Below are 27,544 nucleotides of genomic sequence, written 5' to 3'. Positions count from 1 at the left end.
CACTATTGAAAACCAATTGCTAGTATAAATGAAATGGGAGATAATGTCTAGATGCTTTTTACAGTGGAGATCAAGTTTATAAATTGACTGGCTGGGCTGATGAGACAGTGGATTGCGCAGTGAGATGTAACAGAGTAAATAGGCATTTCAACGTCATAGCTTTAGCCGGTAGTAACTCGCTGGAATTAGGTTTTAACCAATCAGTGTCCAGGATTAGACACACCCGTTGTATAATTGTAGATAGTGAATTATATTTTTGTTCACTGGGAGAGATTTCCAAAGGCAGATTTTGAAGTACAAAAATGCTGATATACAGTAAGATAAATTGCTTACCACAGTATTGCATTTTCTCATCTGACTTGTCTTTGCAGTTAGCTACTCCATCACACGTGAACTGATAGTTGATGCACTCGCCATTTCCGCATTCAAACTCTGTGTGGATGTTGCAGGAGGAATTCTCGGCTGCAAAAGTAGATGACTTGTTTAATTAGCTTAGTCAAGTCAAATGTTGATTTATTCTCTTACCATAATGACTTTAGCTGTGGTCTCAAAGTTAGCAGAAGCTGCACTAAGCTTAGCTGTAACCGTGCCAGTATGACCTTGATGTCAGAAGTACATACACTGAGTATACAAAACATGACCGACTGAATCCAGGTGAAAGCTAATTTATGATCCCTTATTGATGCCACTTGTTAAATCCAATCAGTGTAGATGAAGGGGAGGAGATAGGTTAAAGAAGGATGTCTAAGCATGGAGACAATTGAGACATGGATTGTGTATGTGTGCCATTCAAATGGTGAATGGGGAAGACAATAGATTTAAGTGCTTTTGAACAGGGTATGGTAGTAGGTTCCAGGGTCACCGGTTTGTGTCAAGAACTGCAACTCTGCTTAGTTTTTCACTCTCAACAGTTTCCCGTGTGTATCAAGAATGGTCCACCACCCAAAGGAGATCCAGTCAACTTGACACAACTGTGGAAAGCATTGGAGTCAACATGGGCCAGCATCCCTGTGGAACGCTTTCAACACCTTGTAGACTCCATGCCCCGACGAATTGAGGCTGTTCTGAGGGCAAAAAGGGGGGGGGGGGGTCAACTCAATATTAGGAAGGTGTTCCTAATGTTTGGTATACTCATTGTATATTCTCCACTGAAACTAAGTTAATCAGTTGTTAATGTAGAGCAATCAACTACATTATATTTTTTGTGAGAATTGCAAGATTATTTACTGTATGGTCGTTTAAAAAGGCAAAACGTCATGGCTTACAAATGCATTTGTTGTCATCTAATAAGACACGTGCTCCCCGACAACTACAGTTGACTCTTCCATCTGGGGTCAACAGACACAGGTCACCACAGCCACCGTTATTGACTCTACATGGGGACAGCTCACCTGCAAAACACACAGCCAACCAGAGATATTATAGACATAACAAGAGACCAACAACAGATGCTATAGACATAACAGAAGGCAAAAAGACAAAGTGAGGTGGCAATTATTACAGTATATTGTAACGTCAAAGCCATTCCGAATGTTGAATATCAACAATAAACACTTGAAGTCAGAAGTTTACATACACTTAGGTTGGAGTCATTAAAACTCATTTTTCAACCACTCCACAAATGTCTTGTTAACAAACTATAGTTTTGGCAAGTCAGTTAGGACATCTACTTTGTGCATGACAAGTAATTATTCCAACAATTGTTTACAGACAGATTATTTCACTTATAATTCACTGTATCACAATTCCAGTGGGTCAGAAGTTTACATACACTTAGTTGACTGTGCCTTTAAACAGCTTGGAAAATTCCAGAAATTGATGTCATGGCTTTAGAAGCTTCTGATAGGCTAATTGACATCATTTGAGTCAATTGGAGGTGTACCTGTGGATGTATTTCAAGGCCTACCTTCAAACTCAGTGCCTCTTTGCTTGACATCATGGGAAAATCAAAATAAATCAGCCAAGACCTCAGAAAAAAATATTGTAGAACTCCACAAGTCTGGTTGATCCTTGGGAGCAATTTCCAAACGCCTGAAGGTACCACGTTCATCTGTACAAACAATAGTACGCAAGTATAAACACCATGGGACCACACAGCCGTCATACCGCTCAGGAAGGAGACGCGTTCTGTCTCCTAGAGATGAACGTACTTTGGTGCGAAAAGTGCAAATCAATCCCAGAACAACAGCAAAGAACCTTGTAAAACTGCTGGAGGAAACAGGTACAAAAGTATCTATATCCACAGTAAAACAAGTCCTATATCGACATAACCTGAAAGGCCGCTCAGCAAGGAAGACGCCACTGCTCCAAAACCGCCATAAAAAGCCAGACTACGGTTTGCAACTGCACATGGGGACAAAGATCGTACTTTTTGTTGAAATGTCCTCTGGTCTGATGAAACAAAAATAGAGCTGTTTGGCCATAATGACCATTGTTATGTTTGGAGGCAAAAGGGGGTCCCAAACCGAAGAACACCATCCCAACCATGAAGCACGGGGGTGGCAGCATCATGCTGTGGGGGTGCTTTGCTGCAGGAGGGACTGGTGCACTTCACAAAATAGATGGCATCATGAGGAAGGAAAATTATGTGGATATATTGAAGCAACATCTCAAGACATCAGTCAGGAAGTTAAAGCTTGGTCGCAAATGGGTCTTCCAAATGGACAATGACCCCAAGCATCCTTCCAAAGTTGTGGCAAAATGGCTTAAGGACAACAAAGTCAAGGTATTGGAGTGGCCATCACAAAGCCCTGACCTCAATCCTATAGAAAATGTGTGGGCAGAACTGAAAAAGTGTGTGCGAGCAAGGAGACCTACAAACCTGACTCAGTTACACCAGCTCTGTCAGGAGGAATGGGCCAAAATTCATCCAACTTATTGTGGGAAGCTTGTGGAAAGCTACCTGAAACGTTTGACCCGGTCAGGGTGACGTGTATGCTGTGAGTGAAGTCAAGCGCAGGACACCGAGCTACTGGCAGACGAACTTTACTTGCACAGTAATCAACATTACAAACAAAACTTCCAAACAGGGAGGAACAAAATACGCATACACCCGAACACTGCCGACCTCACGGAAAACAATCACACACAATAACCAATGAGAGACAGGGGGTTATAAAGGGAATACAATGTAACATAATGGGAAACAGGTGAAAACAATCAAGACAAACACCGAAACATCGATCGGTGGCAGCTAGTACTCCGGGGACGACAAACGCCGAAGCCTGCCCGAGCAAGGAGGAGGAGCAGCCTCGGCTGATTCCGTGACAGACCCAAGTTAAACAATTTAAAGGCAAAGCTACCAAATACTAATTGAGTGTATGTAAACTTCTGACCCACTGGGAATGTGATGAAAGAAATAAAAACTGAAATAAATCAATCATTCTCTCTACTATTATTCTGACATATGACATTCTTAAAATAAAGTGGTGATCCTAACTGACCTAAGACAGGGAATTTTTACTAGGATTAAATGTCAGGAATTGTGAAAAACTGAGTTTAAATGTATTTGGCTAAGGTGTATGTAAACTTCCGACTTCAACTGTAGGAACATTTAGTAATGCTGAAAGACCAATAAACTAAACGTCACTAGTTTATTAAGGGATAAACCTCAATTAGCATAGTTTATTTCAAGGCCAACGGTCACAACCCCCAGCTCCCAGCTCCCACCAATCCACCATAAAAGATGCATTAGCTCAGTCAGTGTGACAGGAACAAGCAGGTAAGGTCCCATCCACCCTGATAACGAAAGAGCAAGGGATGCAGAGAGAAGGGAAACGATAAAGTGCCAGTATCACAAGCGCTCACCGGAGAGATACATGACAAATGAACCATAGTTTTCCTTCCCTTCCCTCAAACCCATTCACGCATCAGTGTCTGTGTAAGGGATGTGTGTGTGTGTGTGAGGATGGATGACTCAGCAGGCCCCTGGAAGAGCTCCTAGAGCCCCAAGGTTCAGGTTGGCCTCATCTGATTACAGAGGGACAGGAGGACAGACAGACAGGAAGACTAATGAAGATAAGGAGACATTGGGAGAATCTCAATTGCATACTCCTCGCGTCCTCTCTCCACCTCCTTCTCAAAACCCATTGGATGAGAAAGCCAGAGGTCCCTCCCCTCCAATGGTTTTTGAGAAAGAGGCGAGGAGAGAGGACGCAAGGACTATGCAATTGAGATTCTCCCATTCACTTCACATTTCACAACCAGGAGGAAGTGAAAACTATGGTGAGAAGAACAGTGGTCAGTTGGTACATGTAAGAGCGTGACTTGTAGGTACAATCCCCACAGGGATCCCATACATGTACAACAAATGCATGCATTAACTGTACTGTAAAATCGCTTTGGATAAAAGTATCTGCTAAGTGGCACATGAAATAAGAGCAGTATTTTTTCCTTCAACGTTGCAGGTTGTTACTCATCCCTTTGGCAAGACGGAGAGGTCAGAGGGTGATGTCTGCAATCATTTGCGATGATGAAATAAATGAGAAGGAAAAGTCCCACTCAGCATCCTCACAGAGGGAGTCAAGCCGTTGGGACGCCCTTAAGTCCTTCTCCCAATGTCCTAGTTCTTACATATGCAACACTTCAGAGCCCTCCTCTTCAACTCAGGGATACCTTTTTATTCATTATGTTGCCAGCTTTAGTTTCTTCCCAGCTAAATAAGACCATCCTAATTCATCATGCTTTTTTCTTCATATCAAGAGAAGGAGCCCTGGTAGATAAATAAAGTGATGTGACTTGTTTAAGTGGAGAACTATAGCAAAGAGAAGACCCCCAAATTAAATTAAACAAACGCAGGCAAATCTATCTAGTCCACAGATCTATCAATGACAGCTGAAAACCACCAACAAACATTGTTCACAGTAATACATATATTCTTATCTCACACATTTCCTATTATACAGCAATTATATGTGTTTATATGTGTATGCACAGGACAGGCTTCCACACACTCACACATACAAATAAAACATTCACAAGCAGTCTCTTTCTCTTTGACATAAGTGATTCTAGGGAGAATACTCACAGCTGTTGGTGTCGTTTGCTACAGCGATGATTCCCATGGGCTGGTGGGGGATGTCTGATCGCAGTACCTTTGTGTCTCCACCTGTGTACTTGTTGGATCGCAGCACGGCCCTGCGAGCCCAGTCTGACCAAAAGATAAACTCCCCATAAATAGCCAGGCCAAAGAACGTTCCTGGTCCTGACTTCACAATGACCTGTAAGTTACAAAGAAGTACATCAGTTAAAGCATTCAGAACTTGGCAGGTATCAAATGCAATGTTACAGTATGTCTACAGTGCCAATATAAAGCCATAGCTAAATCCTTGTACTCTACTTAAACACAATATGATTTTCAAAGACTTCATATCTGTCACTTCTAAACATAAAATGCTTTTGTTTGAAAAACAACAGATTGCACTTGGAAATGAATCACTGCATCATCAACCCCTGTCCAGAAAAGCCCACACACCCACCCCTCCCCGAGGTTAGTGCTTAACCCAGATGCTGGCAGAGAAAATGACAGTCTCATGGATAGGGAGGCAGGAATACATCAGACAGACGGCTCCTTTTGGGAGTCTCACTCTGCCTTCCTACAGCTCTGTAGTCTCAGCCATTAGTGGGACACGCTTGTAACCATCATCACATTAGCCCTGCTGCCATACAGGGATTAATAGGACAGGTGTTGATTAAAAGGAGCCCAGCGTGTTACAGGGAAAACAACTGGCCAGCAGAGAGAGAGAGTGAGAGAGCGAGAGACGACAAGGCCGCCAGATGGCTTTTGACTGAATTTATTGACAATAAATTAGATTAGGGAGGAAGCTAGTTTTGTACACAGGGTCTAATTACTACCGCGTTCCAAATCTCTTATAGTCTACTTAAAGTATATGCATGTTCTGAGTATATTGAACAGAACATCATAAGTATTTTATTACTTGCATAACTTTCAATAATGTGCATAAATATGTCATGTATATGAAACTTCACACAATTTAGTCATGTCTGATCAAATTCATGTTCGAAACATCACATATAAAGTGTCATGTTTTATTAAATCCCAAGAAGACTCTTCAAAAGCTATTTAATTCTGAAGATTATTGTCACTTTTATTTTGGGATTTGGGATGGTCATAAATCTTGAAAATCATATTCAGTGATCATATAGCCACATGCTTACCACCCTTGAGTACCAGTTCTTAATTAGTATTCAGTCTCTTCACACCTAAGAGGTTGTCTTTTCACTGCCTGAATGTGTTAACACCTTATCCCCATCACATACTCAAGCGGGCTCTCGTCAGCATGGGTAATGACACAACGGCTTCACTTAAAATGCCACAGTGGAGTGTGGAGGGCAAGTGGGCCTTAAGAGCTTTCTGCTGTACTCTGTGTTCATCTCATGTCTGTCAGGGCAGAAGGGGGAGGGGGTTTCACACAGTCACAGGCTGTAATGACACTCCCAGATTCCTGGGATGGAGGTGTGTGTCTCTCTCTCTCTCTCTCATTCTAATTGGGACAGTGACGGGCACGCCCCCACAGGTCTCGTCTGTGTGAGCCTTCATTAGCAGGAAAAAGACTGCAGGCGGGGAATGCGGGAACCCAAAGGGTGCAACTTTTGAGATGCACAACCCTGTTTTGGCAGACATATGGGTAACAAATTGAGATGGGTCAAGGTCCTCAGTCACATAGATTGTGTCAAGCACAAATGTTAAACCGTTGGCAAAGAGGAGAGCCAAATTGTAATGTAATCCCTTACATGCTGGGGATACAGAGGGATACATATCCTGGATTTTCACCACTATGAATATATACTATGCATGGAACCTCTCACGGATAAAATTAGACCGACCCTCTTTCTGAGCTCCTTTACTTTCGAAGGGAAATTACTTCTATAATTAAGTAAACCATTCACTCTGTCTTTTGAGATATAATACATGAAAAGAATGCTGAGAGGTATTACAGAAGCTATCCATTGTATTACGGCTAAAATGCCATCAGGCTCAATAGGAATGGGAGATAATGTAACGGGTAGAAAATGAGTCCCATCTCAGCTTAAGGGGACATAATACTTTGACATTTCAGCAGAGAATCATTACCTTTGTGTCTACCATGTTTCAAATATAATTTCTCTCCTCCATAGAAAGCTACGGACCGTGACAACGTCAGAACACATGTTGGTTCAACAAGAAGTAATTGCCTTTTTGTACTGCCTATCCTTTTGGTCCTTAGTGAGATTGAATCAATACGTCCAAATTCCGTGGTCTTTTCTACAGCCCAAGTCAAACAAGCTGCAGCATGTCATGCATGATAAGAGGGGACATTCATTAGAATGTGTTAATGAAATGCCATGATGTCATTCATTCTATGACTTAAATTGAGCCCTTATGGCTGCTTTCCAAGACACAGATTAAACCTAGTCCTAGACTAAAAAGCATGCTTAATCTCCATTAAAAGTGCTTCGTAATCCAGCCCATGGTGTAACAGAGTAACATAGTGTAACTGTGATAGCATTAAGAGCGGCATACATATGGAATCCTCATGTTGGCCATACTCACATATCTGTGTGAGCCGTCGTAATCACACCTCTCTATCTTCCCCAGACTTCCATCAGAGAAGTAGATCTTCTCAGCCTTGTGGTCGATGGTGAGTCCGTTAGGAGTGAGGATGTCAGTGCTGACGATCACCTTCATGTTGTTTCCAGCCAGGGTGGACCTCATTATACTGGGACGCTGCTCGTTCCAGTTAGTCCAAAACATCAGGCTGAAATAAACATTCAAAAACTTACTATTAACTAGATGGAGATTTGAGAAACCACCTCAAAGAAGTTAGTTGACTGGGAACAGGAAAGATGGATAATAACAGTATGTTTTTTATCTCAAGTCTTAGAAGTAATTTCCACCTTCACTGCAAACAGATGTAACCCAGATTCGATATCTCTTTATGCACATTTCCCTTCAGACATCTTTACACCCCCTCAGTGAGGAGGACAAAACAAATGTTCTCTGAAATTGAATCAGGGGAGTGTATGATGGCTTAAATAGGACTGCAATTGTAACTTGTCAAGCTCCTTGGCTTTCTTTGTAGGGTAAAATAAACAATAATCGCTGTAAGAATTATTCATAGGCAGCCATTCTAAATTGCCTGTTGCTCTATCTGGTTGTGTCACTCCTGTTATCTAGTGATCCCATAACTCACGATGGCCTGCATGACCTGTCATCTGCTCCTCATGTTGTGTCGGCTGTGTTAGCGTGGCCTTGCAGGAGCTACTGCAGCTCCCATCTCTGATAAGGCGCTGCCTCAGTTTTGCTACTCAATGAATGCTAGATAGAATGTGTATTCACATTTCTTTGCGCTAACTACTAAGAATATTACAAATTATAATCGTGTGGGAGTGTAAATAAATGGAAGCTCTATCTGAAGTAGGTTTTGCTAAATAAAAGAAATCTCTGAATTGTATTACAGTGTACAGCAGTTATAGATACGCTACTGAGCACTGAAAGTAGAGGGCTTATATCCTCATTCAAACTACCAGAGATTGTTTCAAAGTTAAACAATCAATACTTTTGAAGTTCTTCGCAAAGGTTGAACTTGGATATAGGCCTAGGTATGGTTATGCTGGATCCTCCCTACAGTAGAAAATGTTTACAGCATTGAAAGTCTGTATTGATTCATAGGGGCTAGTAAGAATATGTCAAAGAGTGCTAATTTATCATAGCAGGTGAAATTCAAATTATCAGCAGTCTGGAGTTTGTTTGAAACGTGCCAAATTACGAACTGCACGCATACACACTGAGGTCAAGAGTTTAATTAGTTAGTGAACTCCAGGTTAGCATTCTGCGATAACCTTCTTGACAGGTGTAATTACCGTAGTTTGAGACATGCTTTTATTTCTTAATGGATATAACAGGAACATGAGTTTGTTATTGTGAAAGCACTGCAGGCAGTATTTCTTCAAATGTGAGTGTGTCAAACCAATTAGAGCTCTCCTTCACTACACTGTGGATATACAATCTTCTCTACAGAACTGAATACATACAGTATGTGCCATATAACATTATACTCATTGCTCTAACTAAAAAAGTCCACTGAGGTCTGTTTAAGAAGTGAACTTAGTTAGATGGAATTGTCTTAAGACAGCAATACATTTCACTCTGTCCAAGGAGGCATGTCTTGTGTTGTAATGCACCCAATATGATTGTGAGCTTATATATCTGATAAGCAAAGGAATACAACCATAGCCTCAGGCATAGAATGACATACTGCATCTGAAGTAGTAGCTACGGAACTACAGTTGTGTTGCATACAAATTCAGACATCATTTAGCAACAAACTATTAAAAGATCAGCCTGTTCCTAGATGTGGTTGTGCTGTCTTGCCAACTCCTATGTTGTGACAATGACCATTGCAATTGGCAAGACCAGGCTATTGGGAGACTGAGTAGAACCAGAACCACATACTTTTGGCACTCATCCAGGGAGAGGACATGGGGGTGGTCATCTTCAGAGAGTGTGACCACAGCCTCTCTGCTGAAGGAACCGGGACGGCTTTGGTCCACGCTGTGCCTGGTGATGCTGGAGGTGGTAGAGCTGGTCCAGTACAGAGTGTCCCAGGCACGATGGTACGCCAACCCCTCCACTGAACCCACATCTTGGGGGACACAGACAAGGACGTCACCATTATCATCCAACCATCCAGCCTCCACCAGTTCATTGTAAATACTTACATGTAATGGACATGGCATTAATCAACTGGTAATACATGCAGTGTGTTTGATTCCACTGATAAAGGTGGACAGAACTGAACCCACTTCAGGGTGAACAAAGCCAATTATTTTTTTAGATGAAATGTTAACATGCACATACCACCATGCTTCTCTCATTTGTAGTGTAGGGCAGTGTTTCCCTACTCCGGTTCTCGAGTACCCCCAACAGCACAATTTTGTTGAAGCCCCGGACAAGCACACCTGATTCAACTTGTCAAATAATTATCAAGCCCTTAATGAGTTGAATCAGGTGAGTTTGTCTGGGGCTACAACAAAAATGTGTGTTGTTGGGGGTACTCAAGGACTGGAGTTGGGAAACACTGGTGTAGGCAATTACAGCCACAAAGTTGAATTCATTGTAACTCCTGCTCACACACAATATAAACTCTGCACATTGTGTAATATAATAACAAATCCAACAATGTCACATCCACCTGTTCATTGGAAATACTTAAAGCTGCAATATGTACGTTTTTGGGTGACCTGACCAAATTCACATAGAAATGGGAGTTACAGATCTGTAATTTGCATTGAAAGCAAGCTAAGACATGGTAGATATGTTCTATGTGTGCTATTTCTATGCTTCCCTTAGTTTTGGTTTTGCGTCTTTTACTTTCGGTTTTGTACACAAGTTTCAAACAGCTGAAAATACAATAATTTTGGTTACTGAAAATATATTTTACAGCAGTTTAGATGGTACAATTATTCTCTACACTCTAAGTGCTTGTTTTGTCACATAAACTGAAATTAGGCGAACTATTAGAATTTTTGCAACCAGGAAATGGTTGATCGATTTCTGCATATTGCACCTTTAAATGGATATACGAGGCATTAATCAACCCGTAATACATGCAGTGCATCTGATGCCACTCGCACAGTTGATAAGACATTGACAAGTCCAAACAAACATAATTCCAGGAAAATATGAAGTAAACTGAAATCCATGTATCCATATAGGGCACGGGGTAGTCTCTGCCGCAAACCATTGTTGTTCATACATCGACTGGTAATACAGGTCAATTAAAAAATATTGAGTTGGCATATTCCAGGTATCTCATTCATTGAGTGAATTTCTACTGTTATCTTAGTGAGCAGGGACATATGAATGGCAATTCAATAGTGACCAAAAATACTAAATGAAATCAAATAGATACAGCTAACTGTATGTGCTTGGCATGAAAATAGGGTTTCATCAGAGTACTAGGACAAACATAAAGAACATGTTTGTCCTAATAGGACAAAGCACAGATATTTCTGTCCTTGCTTTGCACTAAAACATCTGGCATTTTTACTGAACCATTGGTAAGGTGCTTGGATAAAACATGAACACCTTAATTCTATCCTAGAACTCCAACTCAATGGCACATGTACTCCTGTGGATTGAGTGCTTAATTGATCAATTCTGGAGATCTGGGATGAATCCAGTGCTTTCTAGAAGCCATAAACCAAACATACAGAATACTCAAGGCACTATCTGAGTCAGCTTGATTGCTAATTAATTGTTTGCAATAAAAGGCAACTGACAGCTTGGTTTTCTGGAAATCGTTGGAGAGGCCAGGGAGTAATTAATGGGGGAAATATGGATGATTAACATCTTCACCCTTCTTCAATGATAGGGTACGCAGTAAAACTTTGTGGAGAAGAAGGAGAGAAGGGGGAGAGGAGGGATAGGAGACGAGGGTAGAGGAGGGGAGGGCAGAGAATAGGGTAGAGGAGAGGGAGGAGAGGAGGGTAGAGAAGACAGTGAAGGAGACGCTTTTAAAAACGATCATAGCTCCTCTTGGTCAAAGCCTAAATAAAAAGTCTCTCTCCAGTCACCCCGTCCGTCTGTGTCAGTTTTGCCAACAGTAGAACATGGTGGGGACGTGGATCAGTGGACTCCCACTGTTCTCCCAGAATGTGAAGGGTGAGTGAGTGACTTGAGCTCCCATCTCAGAGGAGACTTCAGAGGGTGGCAGAAGATGCTAAGCGTGCAGAACAGAGGAATTCCCTGCTCATCTGCCTCCACTCAGCCTTATCAAGCCCAGATTGAGTGGGTTCGAGAGGGAGGACAGACACAACGGCTCTGCTGCCTCTTCTCCTGCCATCCAGAATGATTGACTGACTGGCAGGCTAAAAAAAGGTCCATGTGTTATGAAATGCATTATTTCACATTCTATATGCATTTATTTATTCAAGCCAAATAAATATATTTTGAATTTATCTGTGGGAGATGCCATTTTCACAAGCCCCCATGTGTCCTATAAATGCCCTTAATCCCCAAATACCCTAAATACTCAGGCTTATTTTATGCAGTCGCTGTTCCTTGCAATACTTCTAACCTTAGCTAGCTAATCTTGTAGTGAATGCTGCAAATGCTGCTCTGCTAGGCAGAGTGGTCAATATACCTTGTATCACTCTCTCTGGCCACTTATTTATGTTTTGGTCTGAATGTGGTGAAAATGAGAGCAGGGTAATTTTCTCCATTAATAGTAAGACCTAAAAAACATCCCCCATTGTAACCATCTTATTTGACAGTTAAATGGGTCCCATTTAGGACAAGAAGAATAGACGTGGCCATTACAATACTCTATACTTGATGGAGTATGCATTAAAGCCACACAATACATCAAGGACGCGGACACTTTATTCTCCACAAATGGCTTTTCACAAATGGCTGCTAAGAGCCAGGAGAGGCTGGCTGCAGACCCTAATTTTACATCATACAGTAGGACCCTCATATCACATCATTGACTTAGCACCCTGCCCAACATTCCCAGAAAATTAGCTAAGATTCCGATTAAGTTGTAGATAGTGTTTTATCTAACATTAGAATGATATCCCAAAAACATTCAAATAATGTTTTTAATAACACCTTTTTTATGTTTTAAATTAAATATCCTTGTAATGTTCTCCTAACATTCCCAAAAATGTTGTGCACAACATCTGTAACAACCACCAAAGTACATTCCCCAAAACGACCATATCAAGCGTCTTAAAGTAGGAATTATATTGGGTGAGTCTTTTAAAGTTTAACAGTCAATTCTTACACAATGTTTATTTTTTACATTTAGTCTGAATTCCTCATTTCAGACTGGAGTGGCACAGCGGGAGGCACTGCATCTCAGTGCTAGAGGCGTCACTACAGACCCCGGTTCGATTCCAGGCTGTATCACAATCCGGCCGTGGTTGGGAGTCCCATGGGGCAGTGCACAATTGGCCAAGCATCAACAGGGTAGGCCGTCATTGTAAATAAAATGTTGTTCTTAACTGATTTTCCTAGTTAAATAAAGGTTAAAAAATTATTATAAAAAAAAGTTACCCTCTGCACCAGGGTTTTTTCTCAGTCCAATCAAGAAATGTTTTAGCTAGGACTCCGGTACATAGGCGGGAGGCGGGGATGCTCCAGTACAGCAGGTGGCGGTAATGCAACATAACGTTGGATGCCAACCGGAAATAAACCCCACAGAAAAAGAGGCGACAACGGTAGCCAGCTAGCTAGGACAACAGTGGACAGTGTTCTTCACCCCGCCTGTCAGGCACTGTTTTCCCGCAGTTCTGTTAACGACGGCAAGGGCAGGTGTTCGGCAGGCATTTAGGACACTGGGTGCTAGCTAGTTAGGACTCCGGTACACAGCAGGCGGGATAGCTAGCTAGCTAGCTAATGATAGCTAGGACATCGGTAGATAGTGTCCTTCGCCCCCGCCTGTTGGCACTGTTTTCCCACAGTTCTGTTAACGGCAGCGAGGGCAGGTGTTCGGCAGTCGTTAGCGAAGTACACTGGGTGCTAGCTAGCTAGGACACTGGTAGACAGTGTCCTTTGCCTCTGAAAAGCTCAGATAATACATTTTTTCCCTTTTGACCCACATTTTAATCGCATAGACAATCAGGGTAAATGTAGAGTATCAAAATAGTCACACAAGCATGAAGATGGCGTGCTCAATGGGGGGGCGTTTATGCAGGAACCAATGGGATGCTCGAGGAGGGGCGTTCATGCAGGAACCAATGGGATGCTCGAGGGGGGGTTCCTGCCAACATGCAGGAACACCCCGAATTGCAGGCCGCAATCACAGACTATTGGCATGACTGGACAGTGTTTGTGTCATAAAGTAAACAGCACTCACTTTCGGCTATGATCATTCGTCCTGTCCAGTCGTCATTAATCTTCTGGATATTCCCAAAATGGATGTCGCTGAAGAAGATGCGATTGGTCCCTCCAGCGGTTTTCTGGCGGTAATCAAAGGTCAGCGCTATAACGTTCTTGAAGTAGGCGGGCCTCTCAAAGGCCTGGACGGGCGAGTTGAGGTCGCTCTCGTCTGAGAGGTGGATACTCTTCAGTATGGTTCTCTCAGAGTACAGCAGGTAGCCCTCGTAGCGCTCGCAGGCAAAGCCGTCTTCTGCCAGGTGGCCATGGGCACAGGAACAAGTCCTACGCCCGCTGCCCAGGTGAAAGCAGAGCTGCTGACAACCCCCGTTGCTCCTGGCACATGGGTTGGTACCTGTTGTGGCAGAGACAAACACTGTGTTCAAGACTTATTCTACCTCAGATGACTTTCCCCTCATTAGTTTCATGGTTATAAAGTTGTCATTGTTATGATCATTTTTATTGTAGTGCCAAAATTAGAAGTGCTAGTGTGAGATAGATAGATAGATAGATAGATAGATAGATAGATAGATAGATAGATAGATAGATAGATAGATAGATAGATAGATAGATAGATAGATAGATAGATAGATAGATAGATAGATAGATAGATAGATAGATAGATAGATAGATAGATAGATAGATAGATAGATAGATAGATAGATAGATAGATAGATAGATAGATAGATAGATATATAGATAGATAGATAGGTCACTTGTGTATAGTACTGTACATGAACTGTAGTTTTGTATTTCCCTTGTGCTAGATGTCTCCGAATTGATTTTGACCAATACATACTGTAGATTAGGAAATTAAACAATGCTGCTGATGATGGTGATGGGTGAGAATCAAAAAGGAGCATTAAGTTGAAACCTTAACCTTTCTCCCGGCCTCTATTGAAGACTGTCACATCCTTCAGGTTGACCCCGAGACCACTTCTCATGGTGACTGCCTCGCTGGCTTCACTTTTGAAGCCTCGCCGGATGGAACCGTTGGAGTGAGCTCTGAGGACAGAGAGAAAAGTTTTAAAAAGTAATCAATGACACTTTCTTTTTAATTATTCTTTGATTCTTAAAAGTACTTATCAATTGCACTTTATCATACAGAAAATAATCAAGCAAGCATGAAATAACTCAAGATAACTCGTTGGACAAAAGGCAAAGGGATCTGCCCTTGATAATGACATTGAGGTATGCTAGTACATTTACATAAATATGGTACCCCTCATGTGAAAATACTCAGCTGAGGTTCTCCACACTGAGACCTTTGAGATGAAGGGTTAATACCAGGTTAGATTATCAGACTTTACAGCCCACTCTGTGTGCATATAAGGAAATAATAAATTACCTGTCAGACCAGTAGATGTAAGCTCCGAACACGGCCACGGAGAAGAGGTCTACGTTGGCCTCTGACAGTACAATCTCCCTGCTCTCACCCGTCTCAAGGTTGATCCTCTCTATCTTGTCGGTGCGGGCGTCACACCAGTATAATCTATTTTCCTGGAAAGTAATTTGAAAATGCACATCACCATACTATCCCCCTATCCTCTTATGGGGGTACATTGGGTACATTATATCCACACAAAGAAGGATGAGGATAGGATGCTGGTATGAAACTGCTTTAGGATGAGGTGGATGGATCAGAGCTAATAGGACATGAATGATCAGGAGGTGTCTGGTACTGTACCTCATAGTCTATGGAGATCCCGTTGGGCCAGGCAATGCCAGAGTTGACCAGGGTGACCTGATCTGAGCCGTCTAGACGGGCTCGACCTATGCAGGGGCTCTGGCCCCATTCTGTCCAGAACAGATACCTGAGATAGATGGGGGGGGGGGGGGGGGGGAGAAAGAAAGAAAGAAAGAAAGAAAGAAAGAAAGAAAGAAAGAAAGAAAGAAAGAAAGAAAGAAAGAAAGAAAGAAAGAAAGAAAGAAAGAAAGAAAGAAAGAAAGAAAGAAAGAAAGAAAGAAAGAAAGGCAAACCCAGCAATATTATTGACATCCAACTGGTTGGACAACTGGAACAGATCTGAAAGGACAAACTGTGTGATATAATGTGATACCAAAGTTATCAGAGGCTATGCAAGTGAAATCATATATTGTTTCACTTTAGTTCACCACAAAGCTCTTCTTACAGTAGGCATTTCACGCCGTGTCAACACCAGATCATGAAAGTTTAGTGGCATACTCAAAATGAATCATACTGCACTGCACACAATACCTACAACTGCTAAACAACTTCACATAGGTCAGTCATGACAACAAACATCACTGCAAGGGGACATGTTCCTACTAGTAAGCCTAATGACATGATCTATTTCCAGTCCAGAAACAGCAGTATGTCCCCAGTGATTATTATCGAGCAACATCTTGATCTCTTTCTGGAGGTGGTCAAGGCTGTCTGAGTCATTTCACTCCCTGCTGGTCAAATACACTTATATTTCCTCTGTCCATTTTCAACTTTATCTCTTCTTAGTGACTGTCTGTCTGTTACCCATTCATCTTTCATACACACATGCAGGCGTGCACGCACGCACACACACACACACACATACCCTTTCTGTGGATGAACAGCAATGGCTCTGGGTTGGTCGAGTCCCTCGGAGATGACTACAGAACGGTAGGCACCACTAAGACGGGCAATCTCTATGAGGTTGAAACCATGGTCTGTCCAGTAAAGGTTACCTGTGGGAGGAACACAAAGATACCGGTATTAGAGTTGTACAAAGAACAGTTGTATAACGGACAGTGTTACTCTTACTAATCAGTAACTAAGGAGATTATTCACAACATGAGAAATGTCATTTGAAGACTTGTGTAATTTATCAATTTGACTCAATAGTTTTAATGCATACCTTTATTTATACAGGTTAGTCTCATCGAGATAAAATCTCAGGAAATGTTTGATGGGGGTACTGTATATCCACATAGGACCACTTAAAGTAAGAAGACATTTTGTACATTTTACAGAAGACGATACTGACCAGCAATCCAGTCCACTGCGATGCCCTCTACCCTGCTGATGCCCGTGGTAATGATGTCCTCCCTCCAGGTCTGATCCCTCTTGGCTCTGGAGATTGTGTTCAGGCCCATGTCTGTCCAGTACACTGTGTCATTACCTGTGGAAAGGTAAGAAACAAAGTAAGGAAAATAACTGCACACTCGTAATATTCTACAGTATATTAGTTGGTGCGTAGACTGCAAACTTTTGGTATTCTTTAGTAGTCGTGCGTAGACTTGAGCTCGTCAGTAATAATTTTCACCTAAATTCCAAGAGTGTGGACCTGATCTTTTTGTACTATTGTGGAAAAGGTAGGCACATAACATAGCCTCCTTCTTAATATAACTGTTTTTTTGAGGAAGTCATCTTCTTAATATTACAACTACATGCTCCATTTCACAAAATGGGGATATAAATTATGAGTATTGTTCACATATCCATTCAGACCTTATTTCCTTGTTGACACCGGGACATTAAAAGGCTATTGTATTCCAGGTTTTATTGGAAAATAAATTGCATATGCAAAACATAGCATCTAAAATGTTATGATCCTTTCAGATTATAACTCTATTTCATATACAACAGGATGAAATACGAAGTCATTCATTTCCGAGTCCAGCCTTAAAGCCTTAAGTACATTTGGTTATTTGCCTGTCAGTTCAGTGGGCCCAGGTTGTCGGGAGGATAGGCAGCATTATGTGTTTATTTGCACCCTCCTGTTTATACAGAATTCACACTCCGTTAACACATATCTTACATGTGACAGGATCCAGCTGGAAGGCTTTCATCTTTTTTATGCACCAACGACCTGCCTCATAATTATATGCAAATTGTATGTGTGAGCTATCCACCGCTGCTGCTGTTGCTGGCTGACTCTGTGCTTAGCTGGGTGTTTGCATCTTCACCTGTTTAACAGCAACAAAGGGGAGGGCAACTAAGACCTTATGCATACATAAGACTAAAACCAATTTTAGCTAAAGTTAAGTTTTTAGTTTCATAATTTCCTAAAATGCAAGCTGTCGCATATCAAGATTACCATTGACATTCAGGGTCTCTGAGACATTTCTGACATTAATTGTCTTTGAGCTTTCCATACTGTGGGAAGTGCTGCCTTGCAACACTTATTTTCTGCCATACCTTCATCCCACTGGGCACACCACATCATTTCAATGTGGATAATTGGGTAATATTTGGTTGAGACGTTGATCAATGAGGTTACAACCTATATTCACCCACTCAAAAAGAAAGCCAAAAGTTTGTTGAATTTCCTATGTGTTATCACTAGGCTTTCAACCATCTAAAAGCACAACCAAATTCCAATGGAAAAACAATGTCAGATTTTGGGTTTAGTTGTCACCCAAATGTCTATCACTGAGCTTTCATGTCAACCATTTAAAAGCACAGCAAAAAGTTCAAATGGGACTACAATGTCAGATATTTTGTTTATTTATACAACAGATGAATGTGTTCTCAATGTGCTTCATGTAATAGCACAACCAAATGACCTGGATTGCAGTTGAGATTACATTAAAAGTACATGGTGCAAGTGATCAATGCCGATTATTATTACAGCAATTGTGAAGATCTCCACAGACCTGCAACGACCTATGCATGCTATCTTGAACATGCACGCTTTATATGATTACATAAAAATACATTTTATAGTTACAGTAACCTCAATGTGGCCATGTTACTCATTTTAAGATTGAATATTATATTAGTTTGGAAGATGGCCTTAACTTTAGGCTATAAGTAATATTGGATTGTGTTTGGTCGACAACACAACCAAATATCAACATTTAAAGGAGAAGTAACCTGATTTTAATTCCAGTTTGTCTACAAATTAATAATTGATTTGTTGGATTCATGTCTCCATCTCAACCAAAAATCTAAGTCAAAGAATAGGACTAAATAAAATAAAACTTTAATTCACTTTAAATAAAGTTTAATTTAGTACTATTTTTTTACTTCGATTTTGGTTGAGATGGAGACGTGAATCCAACATATAAATTCTTAATTGAATTAAAGCCAGGTTATGTCAGTGGCACAGATGGAACTATCCAAGCAGAAGATACAACTCCTTCAAATGTTGATATTTGGTTGCGTTGACAACCAAACACAATATCACTAAATATCAATTCATTTGAAATTAATCAGAGCTTGAAACACTAGGCCTATTGTATTGTCTATTTTTAGTTGAATTCTGGGTTAAATCATAATAATAGCTGTTGATGACTTTGCAAATGCTATATAGGCCTAAATAACATAATTTATTATTAATATATGAGTGATAAAGTATAGTCACATTTCATTTGCTCTGGTAACAGTGAATCTGCACTATTTAGTTTTTGAGTGGGGATCTCTCAACAATCATTCTCATGATAGCACATTGGTAATATTTAGTGACAAATATCATAGCTAACTAAGCAGGGTAGCTGTAGATAAATAAATTATCCAGTAGGAGGTGCTGCCCAGCCTCTAGTTTTTTTTTCTGATAGTGGATATAACATTGAAGATCTGACAATGTTTTAAAGGTACAAATTCAACATATTTAATACAAAGTTTGTCTATGTTGAAATGTGGTTAACATGATGACACTATCCTGTGGTTGAAATTGCACCCTCAAAACAACAGTTGATTACTTTTTTCAAATCCAATATATTTTCCACGTTGATTCCACGTCACAATATTTTGACAAACTGCATTGAAACAACGTTGATTCAACCAGTTTTTGACCAGTGGGATCCTATTCTATCATATTTGGGCAGGTAACATCTTTCCCCTCCACTCTTATCTCTAAATCATGTGATGTTTTTGTAAACAAAGGTTTTATGCAACACCTACAGTGCTACTGTGCGTGCATGCTAGATAAAGCTTCTCTTTCCCAGTAGGCCTATATGATTGTTGTCAAGGAGCCTCGTGGCAACATACAGTATATGAAGCATAACTATCCCTTAGTTTATTCATTCGACAGTGCACGTTAAAGCACTTGTCAGTGTAATAAATCCACCATATTTAGAACATGAATTATGCAAGCGAAAACCCCATTATATGACAAATGCCAGCACAAGCCATTGGGTTAATGCATTACCATTTCCTTGTTACCTTCATTTGATACAATATCTTGGGAATTGCTTTGTGTCATGCCTGGTTCAGGGGCATGTGGAGAAATGGTTGGTGTTTCTCATGAATCTCTACTAACATGGACTTATTACTCTTTCATCTGTGCAGCCCTCAACAGCACCACTAACCATTATTCAACCGGGTTGGAGAGAATACTACAATAAAGGTCGCTCTAATTTTTTTTGCCTCTCTCTATCTTTCTATAATTCTCCCTCTCTCTCGCCATTTTTCTCTTGATTACAAACTGCCATTTGGAGTAAGTTTCATGTATAATGCGGAAGACGTCATGCAGGGAACAATATAAAGGGGTCATAAAATCAATTAAACTGTAGGTTTAATTGTTGACTGAGGAGATGTATTTAATGACTGTGTCCCCACTCTTATTTATTATGATCTTAGATCAGCAGTCCTACTCTGAGACGCTTTGTGAATACGGGCCCTGGTGGTACCTACCTGCATGGAAGTCCACCCCCACAGCGAACAGGGTCCCAGTGATGGGCATCAGAGCCTCCATGTTGTCATTGGGGTCCAAGGCGATCCCTCTGATCCCCTCATGGATGGAGTACATCAGAAATGACTCAATGCCTACAGAGTAGGAGAGGAATTATTACATTACTGTAACATACTGTTAGTCTCTTGGGACAGACCTAACATAAATATGTTAATGGTGTGTACGCAATATGTGGTTATTTACATACCGTAAATAAATATGCATAGAGTACATTTATCACAGTAATATTGAGTATGTTTTTTCGTATGATTACAGAGGTTTATATAGTATTTCATTAGCAACAGCGAATTCATGTCACAGACCTTGTGGTTACTCTGATGCTAGGGTGTCTGAACTGCTCAATGCATTTGTTGCATGGCCACTTAGGTTGTGTTCCAAACAGCCCATAGAGCCAATAGGGCTCTGGTCCAAAGTAGTGCACTATATTAGGATTAAGGTGCTATTTGGGATGCACACTTAGTTAGAGCAGACTTGCTGTCTTACCCTCACAGGACATGCGGTCGGTGCGCAGGCTGTAGCCCACAGTACAGGAGCAGCTACGGGTGTTCTCTGACGTGGGGAAGCAGAGCTGGGAGCAGCCTCCATTGTTCACCTGACACGGGTTCCTTCCTGGAAAGGCCATGGTGAATAGTGTATTAATAAGGAGATAGGACACCATTGTTAGCTTCATGGACATCTTTACTAAGATAACATTTGAAATGTTATTCAGAGCACTATAGGTACTGTAGTACATCATGGTGTCACATTTCTGGATGTCAGTAGATGGAACTGAAAAGTACATAAATAAATGTGCGTGTGTTCCTTACCTCTCTGTCCCTCCCTGTCGTAGACCTTCATGTGAACCACTCCGCTAGTCTTATTCCTCAGAACCACAGGATTCCGTCCGTCTCTCTTGTTCACCGTCCCCAGATGGGCTGAATCATCGTCGGCCCACCACAGTTTGTTACCTGAAACAAGGAAATGTCCTTAGAAACCACATTATCACCATATCAACTTATCTGTCTGAATTGTTATTGTGTTATTTAACCTTTATTTATTCAGGAAGTCCCATTGAGATCAACAGACCTCTTTTACAAGGGAGACCTAGATATATTGCATGCATGAAACCTGGAATATATGAGTTCTGACAATGTAATAGGCTACTGATGATGCAACATTTCATGTAGTGAAATCCCCAAAAATAAACCAGTAGTGTTGTTGACCCAAAATACTCTATCCTGAGCCTCTACTACACACAGGTACGTGTTTGTTGATCTCCATGTTTGAGTGGACCTACTCCACTGTTGTAGACTGTAGAGTACCTGCCTGGTATTGTTCATTGCTAAGTGCTTCTGAGCAGGAGAAGTGGTTAAGGAGAGGAGACTTGTGTCATGAGTTTGGAGAGTGATGTGTCCATGTTTGGATTGTGTGTCTGTGTGTGTATCACAGGAGGTTGGTGCCAACTTAATTGGGGAGAACGGGCTCGTGGTAATGACTGGAGTGGAATCAGTGGAATGGTACCAAATACAGCAAACACATGGTTTGCAGGTGTGTGATGCCATTCCATTTGCTCCGTTCTGGCTATTATTATGAGTCGTTCTCCCCTCAGCAGCCTCCTGTGGTGTGTATGCATCCCATTTAGGAGTGGAGCTATCACAGCACCCGCTGGTGAAATCTAGTGACGCTCACTATTGGCCTCAGACTGGACTAGAGCAGTTGCCTTGCCTCAGACGTGACAAGGGTTTTCCATTCAAAAACCCAGTGGAGTGCAATGAACCTCACTGAACAGCTGCAACCAAGCTCACCTAACACTGTGAACTGCTGAAAGGGCCACAGTGGTGTACCCAGAATAAATATTGGCCAACTTTCCCAATCTGAAAAGTGATCTATGAATGAAATGTGTTCTGAAGTTAGCAGAGGGACTATACTTTTATATTTATTATAACTGCCATTATCAACAAAGATTCAGTACATCTTTCTCAATGTATGAGAATTGAAGTGGTTATGCACAGATGTGGTATTGCATTTTGCAGTCGCAGACAGTGGAGGTGCTCCAACAGAAAAATTACTTTCAAAAATATATGTTTCTTTTATTTACAATTATTTCTTATAATTGTGTATTTTTATATTAAATTGCAGAGCTGTGACAATTGATTGTCTGCTTTAAATCTATTGGTGCTATTTTTTGTGTTTATTGCTCAGTTCTGCAAATGAATAACTATTGTCAGCAGGGAAACTGCTAGATGACTATGATTGCACCCTAGCAGTGTCTAAAAGGCAGATTTGCCCATAAAGCAGTTAAGCCTTCAAATTGATGAAGAATCGAAAAATGTGTCTTTTTATCAACATCATCCACTCCTCCAAAACCTCCTCATCAAAAACAGATGGAAATGTTGTGTTTATCCTTTATCATATCTGACCACAGACTATAATGAAGTAAGATGTTACCTATTTACAATCACTTTCTAAATGTAGCCTAAATCTCAGTTGTTGTAAAGCAGAGAAGGAAGGAACCCACTACAGTGCAGTGTAATAGCTTTGGGACGAAAGTCAACATTAAAAAGGAAAGTAAAACTCATTTTCTGGAATCAGCCAAATTGCTTTGAGTGAGACTGACAGCCTACATGCTGCTTCCCAAACAGTTGACCCTCTGGATCACCTAGTCCAGATTAGCTGTGCTTTCTGCATTCATTTGTTGCCACTGGGGCCAGTGGGTAGTGGTGATTGCTTGGTTGTTGCTCATCGTATTTAATTTAAACCTCAACCACTGGGTTGAGGCTGATGGATGGATCACCCACACCGTCTAAACACCTTACGTAACACATACACAACTTCTAAACACAGTCCCTCACATCTCAGTCTAGCCCAGCGAAAAACAGTAGCACGTATCTTCAGGAGTTGAATGGATCAACCTGTCACGACTTCGGCCGAGGCTGCCTCCCCTCCTTGTTCGGGCAGGCTTCGGCGTTCGTCGTCACCGGAGTACTAACCACTGCCGCCCCAATCATCATCACAATTGTCTTTTCTCGTTATCACACACACCTGGTTCTAATCCCCTAATTAGTCTGTGTATAAGTGTTCCCTCTGCCCCCTTGTCCTTGTGGGTGATTGTTTATTGTGAAGGTTAGTGAAGCTCGGTGGAGCTCGTGAATTTTGTTAGACGGGAGTATTTTCCTGTGTGCCTTGTATTTTCCAGTGCACCTGTTTTGTGCCCTGGAGTGTGTTTGACGCAGTTCTGCGTAAACCTGTATTTTGTGGATTAAAGCCTGTTATTCTGTGATTTACCCTTCTGCGCCTGACTCCTTCAACACCACCTCGTCACACAACCTGGTGTCACACACACTGCTTTCATTACCTCCATTCACAACTGTTCTTGGCAATCATCAGGATGCATCAGTGATTGGGCAAAAAACATGCAATTGTTGACATTCTGGGGGAATTGCCATTTGTTGTGATTAAGCTCTTCAAAACACCCGATAGCTCCATCGACGACTAGAATAATTTTGCTACTCATTCTGACACTTTTAGTTTCGAGTCTCAACATGCTGTTTTAATACTTCAACTGAACATTCTCATAATGGTGTTTGTCATGCAGCAGCAGCAGCACACACACACGGGGGGGGGCAATAGATCCAGGTCAGCCCCCTGTTATATCTCAATCTCTCTTAATTGACACAGGCTGACGGTTGAGAACAAGCCTAACCACTACAAATACAGCCTTTCATTGATTAACACAAGGCAGACCAAAGGCCTCCGCTACAGGAAGGAACTGTTGTTTAATCAGCGTTCAATAACTTTGATTAGCTAATTCACAATGGAGCAGAGACTATGGAAAGCAGTTTTCACATATATTAATTGTATTTTTGTATATCAATAATTACATTTTTGATACTAATAATTCAACAACAAAAAATATTAAAATAAAATATGAATCGATATCAATAATTCCAGTTTTTGATATCTATAATTAAAACGTGCACATGATAATGACCTTCATGGGGGCGGGATTACATTTGCATGCTCCTACATACAGTCGCTAGTGAAAGTCTACACACCCTTTGCACAGTCTTCACATTTTGCTGCCTTAAAACTATTTTTTTAAGTAGTCAATTTTCTTCTTCACGATTGGCTGATCCCTCCTAATGACATGGTTGGACATGACTCCAACAGGGTCATCAGGAGGGATCAGCCAATGAAGTTGGAAATCCCACCCAGTTGACTATATTAAAATGGTGGAAGTCCTCAATGGTGCTGCCCATGCTAAAATGGCCTTTTGGCCACTAGAGGCCTCTATCATTCTCTATGGGCACAATGTACAAAGCAGAATGTGCGCTCTCCACTCTCCTCTGGTATTTATTTAGCAACCGTGATAAAACATCACTCCAGACACAAGCAAAAACTCATTCATAAATGTAGCCGCCTATACACATAAATGTTTGTGATCTGACATGCTGTATTGCATGGAAACAAGACTATGTTTCAGTCTGATCAACTGTAGGCTGCTAACAGCAGCTGCATAGTCTAGCCTAATATGCGGCCTGTCCCTCTGGCAAGGGTAAACGAAGTGGTAACATTGTGTATTTATAGCCCATTTGTTTGTGAGAAAATGTGAATCGGATCAGATTTGGTTTATATTCAAACCTATACTTTTAAATACAAAATGATTAACTGGAATGAATCAATAAACACAGTAGCTGAAATACTAATTTTAATTAGTCCAACAGTTGCATAGGGCAGGACTATGATGCAAAGCAGCAAAAGCAAGCTCAGCCCTGTGAGTTTTATTGTCCAATCATGTTGCTTTCTCTGTGTATAGGAAACCCCCTAGTTCTTTTTTAACATGTAATTCATATGAACAAGTAAAAGGTTGCTGCTGTTTGACAGGGTTTTCATCTAGGAGTTTTTTAAAACCATGTGACCTGATTAGAAAAACTCTGGTCCCATCATAATCCATATTAAACGTTTTTACAACAGATTACTCACGTCATACCATATAAGGTCCAGAGTTTTACCCGGTCAGGTTACCAGATCAGGAAATATGATGGGCCCCAGAATTCCACCACACCACTCTGGGACCTGTGGTACCACCTCTGAACTATGGGGTGTGAAGACATACAATACGCAAACAATATATTTTTGTTGATTTATTTGTATTAATTTGTACAAATTTATGCAATTTTTCTTTCACTGTAGAAATATGGAGTAGCATGTGTATATCGGTAGGATTTTTAAAAAATTGAATAAATTATTTAATTTAATTTTCAGGCAACAAAATATAAAGACTCTCTCAGTGCTCTCTCCACCCTCCTCTTCATTGGCATTCATTGCACTAGAAGCTGACTGGTTTACATCTTAATAATGCTAAATATTCGACATTTATAATATAATTATTGATATAAAAATAATAATTATCGATATTAAAAATGTGTTTCTCCATTGAATCCTATGGGGAATTATTGATATAATTTTTGGGGGGGATTTTATTATATTGTGCAAAAAATATATTAAAAAATGACATCTAAATTAAATTATTGATATAAAACAATTACATGAATATACAGCTTTCCATACTAAAACACACAAGCCCATAACACTAGCAAGCAAATAAAGCTAACAGTATCTAATAAGAAATGTGCCTTCGGAACAGATGGTGTATAATCAAGAACATATGAAAAAGCAAACAATATTACTGAAACTGATGGATACCACAGCGTCAATTTAATTATAGATCTCAACAGATTATTCTACATTAAATAAATGTGGGTCCTTTCCAAGAGGAAACTGGGTATGGATTTTTAAATGAAAGCTTTGGAGTTGAGAGTTGGCTGGAGAATAAATCCAATCTCAATCATTCATTCCACACCATGGACTGAACTACAGCTGAAGAGCAGACATCTGTCATTCACCTTTAAAGATGATTCACTGGGGAAAAAGTTGATATGCTTTTCACTAGGAAATGTCATCAACAGATCATATTTGGACACAATGTAATTTTCTTGAAAGAACATCACAGCCTTTCTTCAATCCCACAGCTGTAAATAACCTATACTGTATGTACTGGATGCAAAAACATTCTCAGCAGGATATGTTTATAGTTTCCAGCTAAAACCTCGCCTAAGTACTGAACATTATTTCAAAATCAAAGCAAATATCCATTAGGCTTACATAGCGATAAAAAGACATACACCTTAACTCATATTTACTCTTTATTTTTTATTAGTTTTATTGATCATGGGTTGGATCTCTTTATATGACCTTACTGTATTTGGTTTTGACTATGTTTGTTGTGTCTGTTCGGTTTGTTGGTTATTTTGGGTTGATTTTAAATTTGAACGAATAGCTTTAAATTGGACAGGAAAATATATTCAAACACAATATTTGCAATTCCATGGTCATGGGTTATAATTTGAAAAGTCACAAAGCTACTGTGTAAGGTATTCTTCATGCATCTACGTTTGTATTGCCATTGCAAAACATTAGTCTGACCTGTTTGGCCACTCTTCTCATTAGTAAGCTCATAAATATCATACCTTGACATTTTTATGATAATTGGTATTATGAACTAAGAGTTATGAACAGAGGTTAGTGACAGTTTTACAAACATGTTTCACGCACGCACACACGCACTCTTCCCTAAAGCCCCTAGAAATAGCATTTGACCTTGTGGGGACTAGCCAATGTCCCCAGTTGGTTACATTTTTATTTGTTTACTATTCCTCTGGCGACTTCTGGTCCCCACAAGTATAGTTAAACACATCCACACACACACACACACACACACACACACACACACACACACACACACACACACACACACACACACACACTTCCTTTCCAATATCCAACATAAATACAAAACCACTGCACAATCGTTCTCTATCTTTGGCAGAATATAAATATGCCACTCAAAGCAATGAAAATAATTTCCACAATACAACCAAACTTTCATTAAGTATGATAGATGGTTTGTTGTGAACACATCATTCCACTGTTCTACTGTAACCTTCTACTGCTTTCAAACTTAGTCATTAGTCTTTGTCGCCTTGCATTC

General features: G+C 40.6%; 1 protein-coding gene across 1 annotated transcript in view; it reads right to left on the bottom strand.

Moving 5' to 3' along the window:
* lrp1bb (low density lipoprotein receptor-related protein 1Bb) overlaps window positions 1-27,544 on the bottom strand; it is a gene marked incomplete at both ends in the record, with an annotated part of 417,763 nt that overhangs the window by 94,043 nt on the left and 296,176 nt on the right. Inside the window, 14 exons of the mRNA XM_084179294.1 lie at window positions 334-462; window positions 1,266-1,391; window positions 5,027-5,219; window positions 7,553-7,757; window positions 9,455-9,644; window positions 13,863-14,237; window positions 14,763-14,887; window positions 15,231-15,382; window positions 15,570-15,696; window positions 16,435-16,564; window positions 16,864-16,998; window positions 20,457-20,588; window positions 20,998-21,123; window positions 21,321-21,461. Of these exons, the coding sequence (XP_084035420.1) occupies window positions 334-462; window positions 1,266-1,391; window positions 5,027-5,219; window positions 7,553-7,757; window positions 9,455-9,644; window positions 13,863-14,237; window positions 14,763-14,887; window positions 15,231-15,382; window positions 15,570-15,696; window positions 16,435-16,564; window positions 16,864-16,998; window positions 20,457-20,588; window positions 20,998-21,123; window positions 21,321-21,461 (2,286 nt within the window). The remainder of the gene's footprint in view (window positions 1-333; window positions 463-1,265; window positions 1,392-5,026; window positions 5,220-7,552; window positions 7,758-9,454; window positions 9,645-13,862; window positions 14,238-14,762; window positions 14,888-15,230; window positions 15,383-15,569; window positions 15,697-16,434; window positions 16,565-16,863; window positions 16,999-20,456; window positions 20,589-20,997; window positions 21,124-21,320; window positions 21,462-27,544) is intronic.

The sequence above is a fragment of the Coregonus lavaretus genome (assembly GCF_964263955.1).
Source record: "Coregonus lavaretus genome assembly, chromosome: 16".
Taxonomy (NCBI): domain Eukaryota; kingdom Metazoa; phylum Chordata; class Actinopteri; order Salmoniformes; family Salmonidae; genus Coregonus; species Coregonus lavaretus.
The sequence above is the reverse complement of the archived record's forward strand: the minus strand, read 5'-3'. Positions and strand labels throughout refer to the sequence as shown.